General features: G+C 40.8%; 1 protein-coding gene and 1 long non-coding RNA gene across 7 annotated transcripts in view; one reads left to right on the top strand and one right to left on the bottom strand.

Moving 5' to 3' along the window:
- The window catches only part of LOC105539347, a 20,934-nt gene extending 5,934 nt beyond the window's left edge, over window positions 1-15,000 (bottom strand). The window contains exon 1 of the long non-coding RNA XR_001006036.1: window positions 14,801-15,000. This is a non-coding gene — a long non-coding RNA (uncharacterized LOC105539347). The remainder of the gene's footprint in view (window positions 1-14,800) is intronic.
- Window positions 15,001-15,130: 130 nt separating this feature from the next.
- The window catches only part of CAPRIN2 (caprin family member 2), a 45,391-nt gene continuing 42,937 nt past the window's right edge, over window positions 15,131-17,584 (top strand). For 5 of the 6 annotated variants that reach the window (XM_011979564.1, XM_011979569.1, XM_011979565.1 and 2 more), the window contains exon 1: window positions 15,569-16,740. In XM_011979564.1, the coding sequence (XP_011834954.1) occupies window positions 16,489-16,740 (252 nt within the window). In that variant the 5' untranslated portion in view covers window positions 15,569-16,488. Of the gene's footprint in view, window positions 15,325-15,568; window positions 16,741-17,584 lie in introns of those variants that run through there. The other variant, XM_011979566.1, reaches the window with a different exon arrangement.

Consider the following 17,584-nt stretch of genomic DNA (forward strand, 5'->3'; position numbering starts at 1 on the left):
AAAAAAAAGTACTTTTAAAACTGAACTAGTAGTAATTATTTCTAAGCACAAAAAGGCAATAGAAAATTAATGAGGCCTGTTGTCAGCTGTTTTAATCTCTAAAGTTAGAATGGCAGGTTGGGGATTGAAGTCCATTTGTTTTTTCAAAAATTGTGCACTAAGCACTTATTCCCACATGTCAGGCGTTGTACTACGTGCTGGCATTTGGTATTTTCATGATTGCGCTTTAAGAAATATAAAAATGACTGAAAAACTTTTAAAAATGTAGGGTTAAAAATTAATGATGAGGAAATATCTCTCAGAAAGTATCTTTATCACAAAAAGATAAAGAGATGGAAAATAGAAGGGCAATATAAGAAAATTAGAAAATCAGCATTCAGTTCAGGAGATGTAAAATCTGAATAACAGGAGTTATATATATATATAAAAAACACTATATATAATTCAATACCATATATAAAGTATTTTAATATAATATATATTAAGTATTTATATATTATATATATTAAGTCTATATATAGAGAGAGAGACAGATGAGAGACAGAGACGAGAAGAGCGAGAGAGAGTGAAAGAAATAGAGGATAAGAAGTTACCAGAGAAATAATTTTTAAAAAATTCTCAGAATTGAGTTTCTGATTGATAGGGCCCACTGAGTGCACCAAGGTACCTCATCTTGAAATTTCAGAATCCTGGGGACAAAAAGAAGATCATAAAGGCTTCCCGAGGATTTAGAATCATAATGGCATTGGCTACTCAAAGGTGACACTGGAAACTGTGAGACGATAGAACAATGTCTTTAAAATTGTCAGAGGAAAAAAAATGATTTCTAACTTGGAATTATAAACAAATCACATGTGAGGATAGGGCAAGTTTTGATCTCTAATATTTTACCTCAATCTTCCTTTTTTCAGAAAGCTACAAAAAAAGAAACTCAAAGGATTAACTTAAGATCTAGAAAGTGGGAAATTTATTACAAAAAAAAAAGAGACAACGGGAACCCCCAGGATGAGGGTGAAGGTAGATCTCAGACAATGGCTAGGCAGCAGCGCTAGAGAGCCAGCAGTCCAGATTGGTGCAGGTTAGAAAGCTTTGGGAGAGGTAGGTCCAGAAAAATGATATTCCTACTATACCTGAAGAACTTAAATGTACTGAGATATAGACAACTGGGCTAGAGTTTAGGGATGATAGAGTGATTCAAAATTAAATGTTGTCTCCAGAGAAAAAAGTGACACTGATGTATTTCATTTGTTTGCCTAGAAAACAAGATTAGATGAGATTTTGTTTGCCTAGAAAACTAGGCGAACTTCCTAGTAAGTGCTTAACGAATTGTAGCTATATAATATGGATTAATACCATAGAGAAATATATAAAGCTGCATAAGAAGACTTGTGAAAGTAGAACTTAACCCTGTCAGGAGGAGATAGGAAATGTGTCATAGTAGTAGAAAGCCACAACGGGGTATAAGTGGATGAATAGAGTTTGACAGGTGATGAGTGGAAAGAACATTCCAGTGTAGAAAGGTATAAGCTGTAACATAAAAGTCTGAAAGATATGTGTTAGCAATGATAATATGAGCCAAGAAATTATATATTGTGCTTAGTTGACTTTCAAGCCTAAAGTCTACAGATAAATTGTTATAGACATTTAGGATCTCAGGGAATATTGCTCCCACGAACTCTTCCAGAGGAATGAAGTAGAAAATTAGCCTCAGATAAGCAAAATGACTAGAGAGGCATTGACATAAAGACTGGTGGCACTGGTCCTTAATAGGTCTAACATCACAAAAAGAGAGATAACCATACATTGTATACGTCCTGCAAGAGCATGGCAAGAGCACAGCTGTGAAGAAGCAGTGTCAAGAAAATTAAGCTTAAGTCTAATCATAATGGAAACCTAAGATGGGTGGAGACTAAACTGAGAGAAAATTTGGAAGCCCCCAGGCCCTCAGTTCCATAAGGACGCGAGGGAAGGGTAGGAGTGAAGAATGATGTGAGACTCCCAGTGCAGGTCACGTTCCAGTATTTAATCCAACTTTTTTTAATCTTTAAGCTGATGACACCTTTGGATATTGCCTATGATCTCTGAATCACACAATGTTGCTTTGCCTTAATTTTGGCTCTCTGATGAAAATATTGAATTAATCACACAGCTCGATTCCTAGCACATTATCATCATTAGACTAAGCAAGGTCCTTCTCTTGTTTTAGTTATTCCCTATTAATCCCATTTCCCACTTGCGTCTCCTTCCTCTCCTATAGGCAAACATTCTAGTCTTTTTAATGTGGTTTTTTGCTTGCTTCTTTATATAGTTCTTACAAAACAGGTATCTTTGTATGCATGTGGATTTTTGTTTTACAAAAATGTGCACCATATACATCTTAGTCTTGGGCATTATGCTTTAAGTTCAGCCATGCTGCAATGTGCAAATCTGATCTATTGCTAATCTACTCTTCCAGTGATGGACACCAAGATTATCTTCTATTTACTGTACCATAAATATTGTTACAATGCACATCTTTGCATATGTCCCCTTGGGACATACGTGACCTGAGACTATGGACCTGAGATTATTTGAGCACGGGAAGGAGCTTAAATACTGCCCAATATTCATTCAATGATAATTAACAAGTATTTATTGAATGTTACTATAGTACCAGCTACTATTTTAGCTTCTAGGCACATAGTAGGAAACAAGATAGACAAGGTCCTTGCTCTCAAATAGCTCACTTTCTAAAGAAACAGAACAAAGACTTTTTTGGGGGGTAATAGTCCTATGCAGAGAATGAAAATATTGTGATGTGCTAGTGTCAGAATGGCTATTTAGATTAGTTAGATAAGAATAAACACTAGAGCTAAGATCTTGAATGACAAGAAAAGGTCAGCTAGGTAAAGAGCTGGGTTAAAAGCCTCCTAGGCAGAGGACAGGTAAGTGCAATGGCCCTGAGGAGGGAATAGCCTTGACACATGGGAAAGCAGTAAGAAGGTCCAGTGTAGGGATGAGAAGGAGTGTAATGGGAGAGAAGTGTATTGGTTATCTGTTGTTATATAACAATATTACCACAAATGTAGCAGCCTGGCACAGTTTAGCTGGGTCCTCTGCAAAGCTGCAATCAGGGTATTGGCCAAGGTAGGGTTCTCATGGGAGGCTCATCTGTGAATCTGCTTCCAAGCTCAAGTAGTTTTTGGCAGAATTCAATTTTTTGCAGGCTCTTGGCTGGAGGGCCTCAACCTCTTGCTGGCTGTTGGCTGGAAGCTGCCCTCAGTTCCTTGCTGTGGGGGCCTTCCCCTCATGGCTGCTTGCTTCCTCAACACCAACGAGAGAGAGAGAGTTTCCCAGCAAGAGAGGTTATAGTCTTGTGTAAGGTTATCAGAGAGGTGATGGCCCATCACCCTGGCTGTATTCTGTTGGTTAAAAACATGTCCAGGTCCTGCCCACTCAAGGGAAAGGAATTATCCTGGGATGAATACCTGGAGGTGGGGATCATGGGAACCACGTTACGGGCTGTCAGCCACAATGAGGAAACAGTGGTAGGAGTTAGGGGAGGGTTTATATCATGAACATCATCTTAAGCACTATAGTATGAACTTGTTTTTTCTAAGTGAGGTAGAGAATCATTAGGAGACCTGAGCAGGAGATTATATCATATTTTAAATTCTTAACTATCCCTCTGCTTCAGTGTCTAAGAGAAATTGTAGTGGGGTCAGCAGGGAAGCAAGAAATCCATAGGAGGCTGTTGCTGTAGAGAGGAAACAGTGGCCTGGCTTCGATGGAGAGAGAAGTGGCCAGAATTGGGATATGCTTTCGAGGTAGAGTTGATAGCACTTACTGACAGTTTACTGGGGGACTGTTCACAGACAAATTGCCCAAGTTCACAAACTGTCACTGGAAGAGCTAGAATTAGAACTCTGCCTGCCTGGTTCTTTGTCCTGTTCTTTTTCTACTCTGCCATTGTAGACACCATGATATGTCCAGTACATCCTCTCTATACCAACTCTCATTGCCTGCCCTCTACCTCCTACCTGCAAATCTTGCTTTAAACAAATAAACAACTATTGCACAGGCAGCTCTGAAGAAGAGGCATTGTTGCTGCAACTCTAAATCATGTTTTAAGAATTGGTAACATTAATAGTTATAGTGTCAGGTAGGCATAGCAAAAGCAATGAGCTTAGAGAAAATGTGTCTACTCTAGCATTTGCATTAAGCCAGACTACCCTTCTATGTAGTAACTTCTGTGATGCCCCCTGTACACGTTTATAGAAGTCTGGGTAGCCCAAGCAATGCAAAGCATGGGGAAAGAGACTATGCTGTCTTCTTGATTTGTGCCATCCTGAGATGTGGGGGTTTTGTCTTATGAATCCTTTATGTAGTGCCCTACTTCCTTTCCCTAGGCTGTCCTAATCCTTCCATGCGATGTATTCTTCCCTGGCTACTTTTAGAGTAGATAATGGCACATGAGTGGAAACTGTTTTTGTAAGAATAAGGACCAATTACTGAGTATTAGGACAGGCAATGTGCTAAGTACTTTACATCTATTAGCTCATTTAATCATCAAAACACCCCTATGAGTTATAGTCTCATTTCAGAGGAAATAAAACTAAAGCTCTAAGAAGCTGACTTATTAGCTAGTGGTTTTGCTTATCTGCATCTGAAGGTAACTGTCTCTCTTAGAAAAAAATAATTTGCCTCAATAGTGAAACATTTAACATTTAAGTGAAGTTCCATTTAGTCTTTTTCTCCCACGTTGTTTTACTTATTAATTGTTAGACATTTTGAAAGAAACATTACGAAGCCTTTAAAAGTATACATCTTTTAAAATTTCCTATGAAAATCAACATGTTGTTTATTTTCCTTTCTTCTCCATGGCCCCAAGATAATTTCAGTGCCAACCTACATGAATAATATGCATGCTCTCAGGATTCCTGCTGAGATTAAGGGAAAAATTCTTATTTTAAAAGTAATTTGCTGAATTTTTTCTGGCACAGACATCTGCTTTAAAGCTTTAATTAATGTTGCATGGTTTTAAAGAGACTAGTTTCCAATAGCCCGAAAAATATCAACATTATGAAGAAGATGAAACAGATGTAGGAACACTCAGATCAAATAAGGAGCTCAATTATCTTTGGAAGGTAAACGTTGCTGACCTCTACTTTTGCTGCCTGATACTAATCACAAATAAAAAGAATCCTAGGAGGGCAATTCAGATGGGGCAGCTGGGAGGGGATACTGGAAAGAGAAGTAGGGAAGTACCATAGAAAAGGTAAGGCAGCCAATGAAGGTACTTTATTTACCAGCTACCTTGTGGAAAAAACCCTAGGAGGTAATGTAACGTACAAACCTCAGAATTATCCCACTAGAGGGATGATGGAGCTGAAAAGTCAGGGATAAATGCTGCTCCTTGTGCCTTGTGTGTATGGTGGTGGTGGTGGGTGGGGGGGGTTGAGGGTACTGGTGTTCATTTTCTGTGCTTTTGATCTTCCTATAATCCCATAAGACTCCTTGTTCAGTTGGGAAGGGGACTCTCAGGCACAGAGATGGGACTCTCAGGCACAGAGACTGAGCAGATATTGACAGTTGGAAGTCACAGAAACACACTGACAGGTCTGAGGAATGAGAGCTGGGCATGGCAGCACTTGCTACACATGCTGTGTTAATGATGGGGAGGATAAATAGGTTGCATATATTGCTGATGGGCGTTTAAATGTGGTTACTTCTACGGAAATCAATTTGGAAACACCTATCAAAAGCATAGTTGATTCAGTAATACTGCTTTGAAGGTTTCCTCCTACAGATATATTCATAAATGTGCAAAATGATGTATGAATAAGGTTATTAATTGCATCACTGTAAGGCAAAAGGTTGGAAATATCCTTAATATTTTTCACTAGAGGACTGGTTAAATTATGGTACCTTTATTTTTTTGTATAAGTTTATAAGTTCCAAGTAAAATTTTGTTACATGCATAGATTGCCTAGAGATCAAGTCAGGGCTTTCAGGGTATTCATTTCCTGAATAACTTACCTTGTGTCCATTAAATAATTTATGATACATTTAAATGCAATACTATGCTTGTTTGAAAGAATGAGGAAGCTCCTTGTATAATGGTATATGGTTGATTGCAAAGATATACCGTTAGGAGAAAAAAGCAAGATGGAGCAGTGTTTGTATGTTAACACATCTGGATTAAAAAAACGGTGATGGTGGGCCGGGCGCGGTGGCTCATGCCTGTAATCCCAGCACTTTGGGAGGCCGAGGCGGGCGGATCATGAAGTCAGGAGATCGAGCCCATCCTGGCTAAAATGGTGAAACCCCGTCTCTACTGAAAATACAAAAATTAGCTGGGTGTGGTGGTGGGCACCTGTAGTCCCAGCAACTCGGGAGGTTGAGGCAGGAGAATGGCATGAACCCCGGAGGCGGAGCTCGCAGTGAGCCGAGATTGCGCCACTGCACTCCAGCCTGGGTGACAGAGCGAGACTCTCTCTCAATAAATAAATAAACAACTAAAAATTTTTAAAAAATGGTGATGGTGGTGGGAGAATATATGTTCTATGTGCATAAAATCTATGGGAAGTCCCACCAAAGATAGTTAATACTTGTTAACTTGGAGGAAGGGAACTGAGGACAAGAGTGAGGGGATACTTTTCCTTCCGTATAGCAACTGTATTCCATTAGCTACTCAAAAATAAAATGTAAACAATTTACAAAGAACATTGTATCTTGGGGGCAGCTGGGAGCTGCTAAATTTTGTTTTAATCTTTCACTGAATAGGTGATCAGACCTGTTGGGATGGATAGGCAGTTGGGTGGGATGCAGAGTTTTAGAGAGTCTAAAGGGAGAGAGAATGACTGGATAGAGAAGGAACCAAAGTTTAGTTCCCAGGGCCAAAGCACCAATCAGGGAATAGTATTCAGCTGTTAACTTGTCAGGCAATGTACTTGGGTAGGTAGGGGACTCAGTCTGAAGGTAAATGGTATCAGGCTATCAGTTTTAACTGCATTTTTAAAGATTCTGTATGTCTATTTGGTATCCACTTATCACAGGACCAAATCATATTTACCTCTGTTCTGTAAGTCGGCGTCCTGGGAACTCATGTGCAGACCACCTGATCAAGGTTGTGGCTCCACATACCTTCTTATCTAATTCTCACATACCAAGCCACTGTTTGCCCTGCCCTAAATCATCACAAGGCCAGGTATCAGGCAACTAGAGATCACCTCTATAGCCCAAAGCCTATTGGAATTATTCAAACTAGTCAAATCCTAAACTGTTTCCCCTGCTCTGCCTTGCATTTGCTGCAGAACCCCAGTAAGGGCTCTGGTCTATGCCTTCCCCTCACTCCTGCTTCTGCCCGGCAGAAGTCGGCATGAATAGAGCCTCCTTTTCGCCTTTTGCCTTCTAGACTTCCAACGCTCTCTGCCATGAGTGTACACATTTCCACTTAAAAACAAAAATAAACCCAGAGCCCTTAAAAGAAAGTTTTATTAGTATATAATTCACATACTGTATCACACCATATATATTAGTTTAATATGGCTACAAATTACCACAAACTGGGTGGATTACAACAACAGAATTTGTTTTATTGAATATTGTTTTATTTTATTGAATATTTACAGAATTTTTATTTTACATTTACATAATTTACAGAATATTGTTTTATTTTATTGAAAATATTTATTTTCTCACAGTGCTGGAAGACTGGCCATCCAAAATCAAGATGTCGGCAAGGGGACGCCCCTGAAGGCTCTGGGGAAGAATCTTTTCCCTCCTTTCTATGTCCTGGTGGTTGTCAGCACTCCTTGGTGTTCCGTGGCTCGCTAACTAAATTGCTTTACTGTCTCTGTCATCACATGGCCTTCTTCCCTGTGTCTCCTCCGTGTCTTCAAATCTCTCTCTTCTCTTTTTTTAAGCCAGAGTCTCGCTCTGTCGCCCAGGCTGGAGTGCAGTGGCGCCATCTCAGCTCACTGCAAGCTCCGCCTCCCGGGTTCACGCCATTCTCCTGCTTCAGCCTCCCAAGTAGCTGGGACTACAGGCGCCCGCCACCAAGCCCGGCTAAGTTTTTGTATTTTTAGTAGAGATGGGGTTTCACCATGTTAGCCAGGATGGTCTCCATCTCCTCACCTCGTGATCTGCCTGCCTCAGCCTCCCAAAGTGCTGGGATTACAGGCCTGAGCCATCGCACCTGGCCCCGAATCTCTCTCTTCTTATGAGGACACCAGTCCTTGGTTTTAGGTGTCCACCCTAATACAGTATGGCCTCATCTTAACTTGATCACATTTGCAAATATCCCATTTCTAAATAAGGTGATATTCAAGGTACAGGGATAGGACTTCAACATATCTTTTTAGTGGATACAAATCAACCCACACCACCATACAATTCACCCATTTAAAGTATACAATTTAATGGTTTTTAGTATACTCACAGAATTGTGCAATCATTATATCAACTTTACAACATTTTCATTGCTCCACAATGAAACCCTGTCCTGTATGCATTAGCAGTCACTCTCCATTTTCCTGCAACACTCCCCCAAGTCCTAGATAACCAGTTATCCATGTTCTGTCTCTATAGATTGCCTATTCTGGACATTTCATATAAATGGAATAATATAGTATGTGGCCTTTTGGCTTCTTTTTTTTTTTTTTTTTTTCACTGTTGCCCAGGCTGGAGTGCAGTGGCGTGATCCTGGCTCACTGCAACCTCCACTTCCCAGGTTCAAGTGATTCTCCTGCCTCAGCCTCCCCCATAGCTGAGATTCCAGGTGCCCACCACCACGCCTGGCTACTTTTTGTATTTTTAGTAGAGATGAGGTTTCACCACATTGGCCAGGCTGGTCTCCAAGTCCTGACCTCAAGTGATTCACCTGCCTCGCCCTCCCAAAGTGCTGGGATTACAGATGTGAGCCACCGCGCCTGGCATTTGCTTAGTATAATGTTTCTAAATTCCATACATGCTGTATCAGTACTTCATTATTTTTAATGGCTGAATAATATTCAATTGTACAGATATAACACATTGTATTTAAGCATTTATTAGTAGATGGGACATTTTGGTTCTACTTTATTACTTTATTTATTTATTTATTTATTTTTAAACGAGTCTTGCTCTGTTACCCAGGCTGGAGTGCAGTGGTGCAATCTCGGCTCACTGCAACCTCTGCCTCCAAGGTTCAAGCAATTCTCTGCCTCAACCTCCTGAGTGGCTGGGATTATAGGCGCCCACCACCACGCCCAGCTAATATTTTGTATATATATTTTTTTTTAGTAGAGACGGGGTTTCAGCATCTTGGCCAGGCTGGTCTTGAACTCCTGACCTCGTGATCTACCTGCCTTAACCTCTCAAAGTGCTGGGATTACAGGTGTGAATCACTGTGTCCGGCCTGGTTGTTTCTACTTTTTGGTGATTTGGATAATGCTGCTATGAAAATTTGTGTTCAAGCTTTTGTGTGCATATGTGTTTTCATTTCTCTTGGGAGTATAGCTAGGTATGGAATTGCTGGGTCATATGGTAACAGTATGTTTAACTGAAGAACCGCCAGACTGTCTTCCAAAGCAGCTACATCATTTTACACTCCCATCAGCAATGTATGAGGATTCCAACCAATTTTTCCACGTCCTCGTCAACCCTTGTTATTATCTTTTTTTATTATGATCACCTATGTAGGTGTGAAATGATATCTCATTGTGGTTTTGATTTACATTCCCCTGATGACTACTGATGTTGAGCATCTTTTCATGTACTTATTGGTCACTTTTATCTCTTGTTTGGAGAAATGCCTAATCATATTATTTGCATATTTTTTAATTGGGCTGTCTTTTTATTAATTAGTTCTAAGAGAGTTCTTTATATATTTTTGTACAAGTACCTTATGTATAATTTACAAATATTTTCTCCAACTTTGTGGGCTGTCTTTTCACTTTCTTGATAGTGTCCTTTGAATCACAAAAGTTTTCAATTCTGATGAAGTCCAACTTATCTATGTTTTCCTTTGTTGCTTGTACTTTTGATGCCATATCTCAGAAGCGAACTTTTTAAGGACATATTGTTTATTAAAAATGAGTAAATCATTTGTGTGAAAAATTCTGGGCTAACAAAGTCATGGTGAATAAAAAGTATTTTTTCAAGTCACAAAATAACTTGTACCACTTTAGGCTTTCTTTTTAGAGTCACTTTTTTTGTGTTTCACTTAGGATTCTTGTCCTTGTACAAGAATAATAATTATGTAATTATCATTTATTCAAATAGTTACTGGTGTATAATATTGCTGTGATTCCTATTTGTATAACTAACATTTCTGTTAATGTTAGTTCTAACTTGTTCACAGAAAGTAAAAAGAATATAATTAAAATAATATGAAATTCTACCTTCTAAAGCTAATCCAAAGTTAAAGTTTATTTTATTTTATTTTATTTTTATTTATTTATTTATTTATTTTGAGACAGAGTCTTGCTCTGTTGCCCAGACTGGAGTGCAGTGGCGCGATTTCGGCTCACTGCAAGCTCTGCCTCCTGGTTTCACACCATTCTCCTGCCTCAGCCTCCCGAGTAGCTGGGACTACAGGTGCCCGCCACCATGCCCGGCTAATATTTTGTATTTTTAGTAGAGACGGGGTTGCACTGTTAGCCAGGATGGTCTTGATCTCCTGATCTCGTGACCTGCCCGCCTTGGCCTCCCAAGGTGCTGGGATTACAGTTGTGAGTCATTGCACCAAGTTTACTTTAATAAAAAGATGCTCACTATATTTTAAGTCAAAATAGCAGAATTGCAAAATGTTTAGTACATTCCTATTTTTGTAAAAAATTATATAGATATTTTCTTGGAAATAAGTCTAGAAGAATATAAGCAAAAAGTTAATAATGGTAATCTATGGAGGGGGCAGTTTTCATGTTTTTGGGAAAATACTTTTTCTGGTTGGGTATAAAGACTGAATGTATGCTATAAAAATAAAGTGAAAACATCTTTCAGCCTTTTCCATGCATATTTAAAAAGAAATATTTTACAAATCACAATCTTACTAAATGTTTTATACCGTGTTTTATCCTGTGCTTTTTTCACTTCATATAATATGATGTCATTGAATATTCTTTGAAAAGATGATTTGTATACTTGAATTAAAATTCAAGGCTTAGAGTCACATTATTTAGCCATTTCTCTATTGTTGAATGTCTAGGTTGTTGTTTACAATTTCTCACCACTTAAAAAAATGTGGTGCCTAACATTTTCATAAATAAATGATTGTTTGCATCTCTGATTAGTTTGATTGGGGAGACTCCTAAAATAAAGGTTACTGGATCAAAATATATGAATATTTAAAAATGTCTTCCTGAATGAATTCCTTTGAAGACACTGTAACACTGAATTACTTATTCTTTTTGGTTTCAATTCTTCAAGTGTAACTGCCTATTTCTATACTTTATTTAGTGCATGGAAGCAGCAAGGGAAAGGCATGAAGCAGCCTGGAGTGCATGTTGCACTAGAGGGCAGGAGACCTAGATTCTTTAGGTCTTAGAAAACTCACAAATTTCCAGCAGCTTTATATACCTTATCTTTCAAATAAGTGGGGGTGGGATTCCTGAGTCATAAATTCCACTGTTCTCTAGTTCTCCTTGGCTACTAGGAGAAATGCTGGGCTTCATACTGTGGGAAAAGCAGTAAATACAGGTATCTCAGTGGAGGATACGTTTTCATGGCCTAGTCTCTAGACACACGCTTTTACAGAAACAAAATGAAATCCTTAACAATGCGGTTAATAGGTAATATTACATCTGTTTTATTATCAGCTGTTTTACAGCTGAAAAAACTGAAGCCCACAGAATTTCAGTAACTTGCCCAAGAGCATTCAGCTAGTAAGGGGCAGGAATAAGAGTCCAGTCCATGTGTGTCTGGCTCCAAAGCCCATGCTGTTGACACTTTACAATACTTCAAAGCTGGACAGAAATCGTATTTTTATGGGCTTGATATTATTGATTTAATGAAACACATTCACAAGTTCTACGCTGATTATTCCTCCTCTAAAGAGCTTTTATTTCAAAGGTACTTAATGGTGGAGCACTATTAATGCATTAATTTCAATATCAGAAAAACAGTATCAACAAAACCAATAGGAATGCATAATTATAATTTTATGAAAAAATAAGCCTACCAAAATATTAATCTTACAAACCAGATATTTCTCTAAAAATACTCTAAACTATTATGGCAAGTTTTCTTTTCCTACCTGAGGTCTACATTTCCCAGTTCTTTACTTTCATAAAAAGCTTCTCTTCGCAAATATTTGAATAGATACTCCATGAATCAGCAAGTATGTGACAATACTTTATATATGTGTGTGTGTGTGTGTGTGTGTGTGTGTATATATATATATATATTTTTTTTTTTTTTTTGAGAGAGAGAGTTTCACTCTTGTCATCCAGGCTGGAGTGCAGTGGCGCAATCTTGGCTCACTGCAACCTTCGCCTCCTGGGTTCAAGTGATTCTTCTGTCTCAGCGTCCCAAGTAGCTGGGACTACAGGGGTGCACCACCATGTCTGGCTGATTTTTGTATTTTTAGTAGAGATGGGGTTTTGCCATGTTGGCCAGGCTGGTCTTGAACTCCTGATTTCAGGTGATGTGCCCGCCTCGGTCTCCCAAAGTGCTGCGATTACAGGCCTAAGCCACCATGCCTGGCCGAAAGTACTACATTTTTAACAACCTTATGTTACTATTCCCTGTCTTTTTCTTTCTTGGCCTTATTGTTATTTTTCTTGGTGACTTTCTCCCTCTGTCTCGGTGGCAATTATCCACAAAGTCTTGTAGAGCCAATAAGAAACAGACTTCTATCACCCACAACAATATGTCTAAGAGAATTTCTCATATCTCTACTAATACGCTACCAGGTTTCACATCCTTAGGTGGATTGATCTTTCCAGTTTCAACAATATGAAGCTATATGAATTTTAAGTGACTACAGCATAACCATCCCTGCAGCAACTGAACATTTGTCAGACAGTGCATATTTAAGAGCTTCACATTTTCAAAGGATGTAAAGTCTTGCTGTTTTTGTAGAAATCGAACCATCCATTATAAAAGTCTTTAGTATTTTTGTCTTTCGGGTTTTTTGATTTAGTCGTTTTTGCCATTTACATCTATAGCTTTTACTGAATTCCTCCACTCAGCTCCATGAAGGCAGAAGCTATATTGTCTCAGTCACCATTATAGCCTTATCACCTACTACATAGCAAGTGCTAAGTATCTGTTGAATGAATGAATGAATGAATGAATGAATGTATTCTTCTATCAATGATTTGAGACAACACTTTTTATATTTCAAATATAGTTATTCCCTGCTAAGCTTGGAGGTGGCATGCCACAAATACTGCTTCACAGTTGGCAAGGAAAGTCACGGTGTTATAGAAAATAGGGAGTGAGAGAGGGGAAAATAAACCAAACTTCTGACAAATAAAAGTTTTGGGGACATGTGCTTTCAAAGTAAGTCAGACTTACTGACTTTAAAGATCTCCTCTAGCAGAAAAGCTTTTATCTGAATCATCTTTGTAACTTGTTCAGAAGCCATTGCTTCAGGAGTATCTACTGTGGTATGTTCTCCTATAAATGTCACGCCATACATATACAGACTGTACCTTACTGGACTTGAAATTTAATTACTTTTGCTTTTGCATTCTTTCGTGATCCATTTTTATAATCCTTATTGAGAAGTAAATCTGTATAGATTTATTCATTTAGGAGAATATCCATTTAGTAGAAAATTTAAAATTTATGGCCTCCTTTTTGCCTGGCCGATTAGAAGGCAAACATTTCATGACTAATTTGACTGAAATACGGTTTTTAGATTCATCATTAGCTTGGGCTACAACTCAGGTTGTGCTGTAACTTTGTGTCAACTCATTGATCCAACAGTGTGTCCTTCACATTTTTTCTTATTATGGCCACTGTTTTCTGTGTCATCAAAGGTGAAGGCACAGCCTTCCTCTCCTCATGTTCAGCATCTTCTGCTCTTTCTCTGGTTATAAACAATGAGTAAAAGAGAAAATCTAGTATTTATCTGACTCTTAAGAACACATACGGGATTCACAGATTCAAAGTTAAAATGCAACATTAAGGTACGTTATGTCACCAGGGACTGAAAAGAACACAGATAATAGATGCCAAAAAATGTATTAAGTAATGTTAAAATTAATTTTGTGTGAAGTTGACCAAGGCTTTTAAAACTAGACCTTTGTTTCCTTGATTATTCTTCTGAATTTTCTCTGTTCTCTTGCTAGTCTCAATATTTTTTATCAGAGCGTCAGGGACAGACAGGACCTAAAAAACTCCACTTGGTGTAATAACTAAACACATGTTGGGGCAAAGTATTGCTGAGTGTGTCTGTGTGTGTGTGCTTTTCTTGTTTGGTCTCAGACCTTCCTTTCCTTAATAAACTTTTATGTATTTCCAGACTTTTCTCTTGATTTTATGTAATCTTACAAAGTTTTTTTTACAGCTTTCTCTGCGTGCCAGTCAATAAATGTGTTTCACATGAACAAATAATACAGCTTGAATAAACTCAATCCTATTATTGCAGGTTGCGAAGTCACCTACTCCGTTTTTATGGCAATGCCGATTTGGGGCATTCTGCTCTTACAGGCTGATTCTCCTGTAAGGAAACGGTGTTTATTCCCCATCCTACTATGAAAGATGCTATCTGAGAGGCAAAGGTGCCTCTGCATTTCACGATTGCCCACTGGGCTAGGGCAGCCTCAAGCTCGGCTTATCTGGCAGTTCCGCCAAGGGCGCGCTGCCCTCCTGGAGCTATTGGAGTCACCTGTTCAAGGTCGCGAACCCACCGGTGCAGCCTGCAATCAGCGAGGTCCAGCGGGGCTGCGCGGTTTCCGCTCTGCCCGCGTTCGGCGTCGCCTGGGCCCCCACCTGGTGCCCCGCAATCTGCGCAAAGGCTGTGAGACCGCGCCCTCTCCCGACCTACCCCACCAGCCCAAGCTGGGCCCGGAACTAACACCCCACAGGCGCAGGCGGCCAGCTGCAGCCGGGAAGGGGCACCGGAAGGAGGCGGTGGCGGGGCGGCTGGGGGAGGAGCCGGCCGGGGCGGGGCGCGGCCTACAAAAGCCACGCGCGGCGCGGAGGGCGGGCCTGGGCGCGAGCGGCGGAGTCGGCGGGGTCCCTGGCGCCGCAGAGGCCGCGGGCGAGGACCGGGAGGGGAGAGGGAGGAGACAGGAGGAGGAGACGCGAGTGCGGGGTGGCGCCGGTCCACCTCCGCAGCGCTCCTGCCTCCCGCCGGCTTTGGAAGGCGGGCCCGGGCTGCGGCAGCGGCGGCCTCGGCTGCCTGGGGAGGTGAAGTCCGGCTGCGGCGGCCTCGGTCGGCGCGGCGGAGGGAGGCGGCCGACCCGGCGAGGGTGGGCAGGTCTGGGCGGCCGGCGCCGCGGCGAGGTGGAGGGGCGGCTTGGTATCCCCTGGGCGGGGCGGGGCTCCCGTGGGCCGTGGCCCGTGGCCAGTGGCCAGTGCGTTTTCCTCCAGGTCAGCCTCCCCCGGGGCCTTGCAGAAGCGGCTTCTGCGTCCCCGGGGCGTCTGTGGGAAGGGTGGGGGTCGGTGCCTGCAGGGCTCTCCGTGGCCGCTCGGGAGAGGTGCTCTTCGCGCAGGCTCGCCCGGAGACTTGAGGGGGTGCTCGCTGGCGTGCATGGGGCCTGTTCTGTCCTTGCTTTGGGGATGCTCCTAAGCGGGGAGAAAGGGATACCGCGGGTGCTTGGAGGTCGAGGGAGGGATACCTAAGTGCGCAAAGGCCACTGGTTAGGGCAGGGGAAGGGCTCGCTAGAACGAGCTTTAACTGGTTGGCTGTAAACAGTTTCAGGCTAGTCTAAACCAAACAACCGAGAATCAACGCGGAGTTCCTGCAGTTTGAGAGAGTACCTGGCTGCGAATGTCCCGTAGTGATGGATTGCCTTGTAGGCCCCAGAGCAATTGGGGAAGTTAGCATTCTTGTTCAAGAAGCTGCTGGGTCACTTAGAGCTATGAAAGAATGTTGTGAGTTTGGGATTTTCTTTCAAACGTTCAGGATTGAGGTTAGGGCTGGTGGTGAGGATCATGTAAAGAGGTTTGAGTGGCTGCCTTAGGTCCCCGTGTGGGAAGCTTATTCTTTTGGTGTCATCACGTGTCCATGGGAATTATTTAGAATGTGGTCTGCCCTCATGAGAGGAAAGGAGCTGTGAAGCCATTGCAGTTCTTCCTCCCTATGTGGAAAATCGAATTTCTGGAAACATCCTCTATATTGGAGATTTTGCCTACGTAAAGGCTATCCTTATTGGCTAGCGGCACTAATTACTTTAAAAGTAGGATGGAAGTACAGTATCTGAAGCATCACTGGGTTTTGAACTCACTTCTGTGGAAAAGAATTTAAGGGAGTGGTCTAGACTTTCCAGGGAAGTTATTGCCTGGCTGTGTCCCTCTAGTCCTAATTTTATACTTAACTTTCCCCCACCTCCTTCAGCCTCATCTGTTTCAATGGTGCAACTCTCTTCATCCCCTTTTGGTTACCAGTCACCTTCAGGCCATTCAGAGGAGGAAAGAGAGAGGAATATGAAGTCAGCCAAGCCCCAAGTGAACCACAGTCAGCATGGGGAAAGCCAGCGGGCCTTGAGCCCCCTGCAGTCTACTCTGAGTTCTGCTGCATCTCCTTCCCAAGCATATGAGACCTATATTGAAAATGGACTCATATGCCTTAAACACAAAATTAGAAACATCGAGAAAAAGAAGGTAACTTTTTTTTTCTTCCAGTTCTGTATATGCATGATCTTAAAAGATTAAGGAGCTGACATTTTTCTTTCAGAGCTCGTAGGTGTTCTTTACTAAAAATTTAACTAATCTTAGGTTTAGCTGCTTTAAACAAGCAGGCTACATGTTGGAAGTATTAAACATTTTCTGTTTCATTTGTCAAAACAACTGAATAAAAATATTCTTCATAGTAAAATTATTATGCATGCTGCTGTTGAAATACTTTAAGAGCTAGCTATTTTAGGTCAGATTAATTCCTTATGTAGTATTAATGTTTCTTTTCATAGATGTGTTAATAGCTGATTTTTTAGCTTGTTTTCCTTGTGACTTTTTGCAGCAGTTGATATTGCAGTATTACTGCTGCAGTCATTGGAAGGTTTAACGGTGGTAGAACTAGAAAATGTTTTACCACTTACTTTTGTGTTGTTAAGTGAGGATTTAAGATTGCTAGGTGAAAGTGTTGTTGTCAGCCTTGTAAAGAGACCCAGGAGTTAAGTCTAGCTACAGAAAATGCTGTTGTAAAGATGTAAATCGTTCCTCATTTCCTGAGTCATGTAGCCTGTGAAACAGACTGCACGTTGCTTTGCTGTATTATGATTCTCTTCTGCTTTTGGACAGGTGAGGTTGAGTAACTGTCTGAACCTATGGGCTCTTAAATACTTTTGTGCCAAGACCTAGTGAAACCTTAAAGTTGCTTTTAATGGAGGAGTGTGAAGAGACTCTTTAGAGTCTGGTTGACTCTGTTTCTTTTCTTTTTTTCTTTTCTTTTTTAAGCTAAGAAAGTAGTAAAAAGGGCAAGTTGCTAGTAGCTTCTCTGTGGCTCTCA

Source organism: Mandrillus leucophaeus, unplaced genomic scaffold (assembly GCF_000951045.1).
Source record: "Mandrillus leucophaeus isolate KB7577 unplaced genomic scaffold, Mleu.le_1.0 Scaffold203, whole genome shotgun sequence".
NCBI lineage: Eukaryota > Metazoa > Chordata > Mammalia > Primates > Cercopithecidae > Mandrillus > Mandrillus leucophaeus.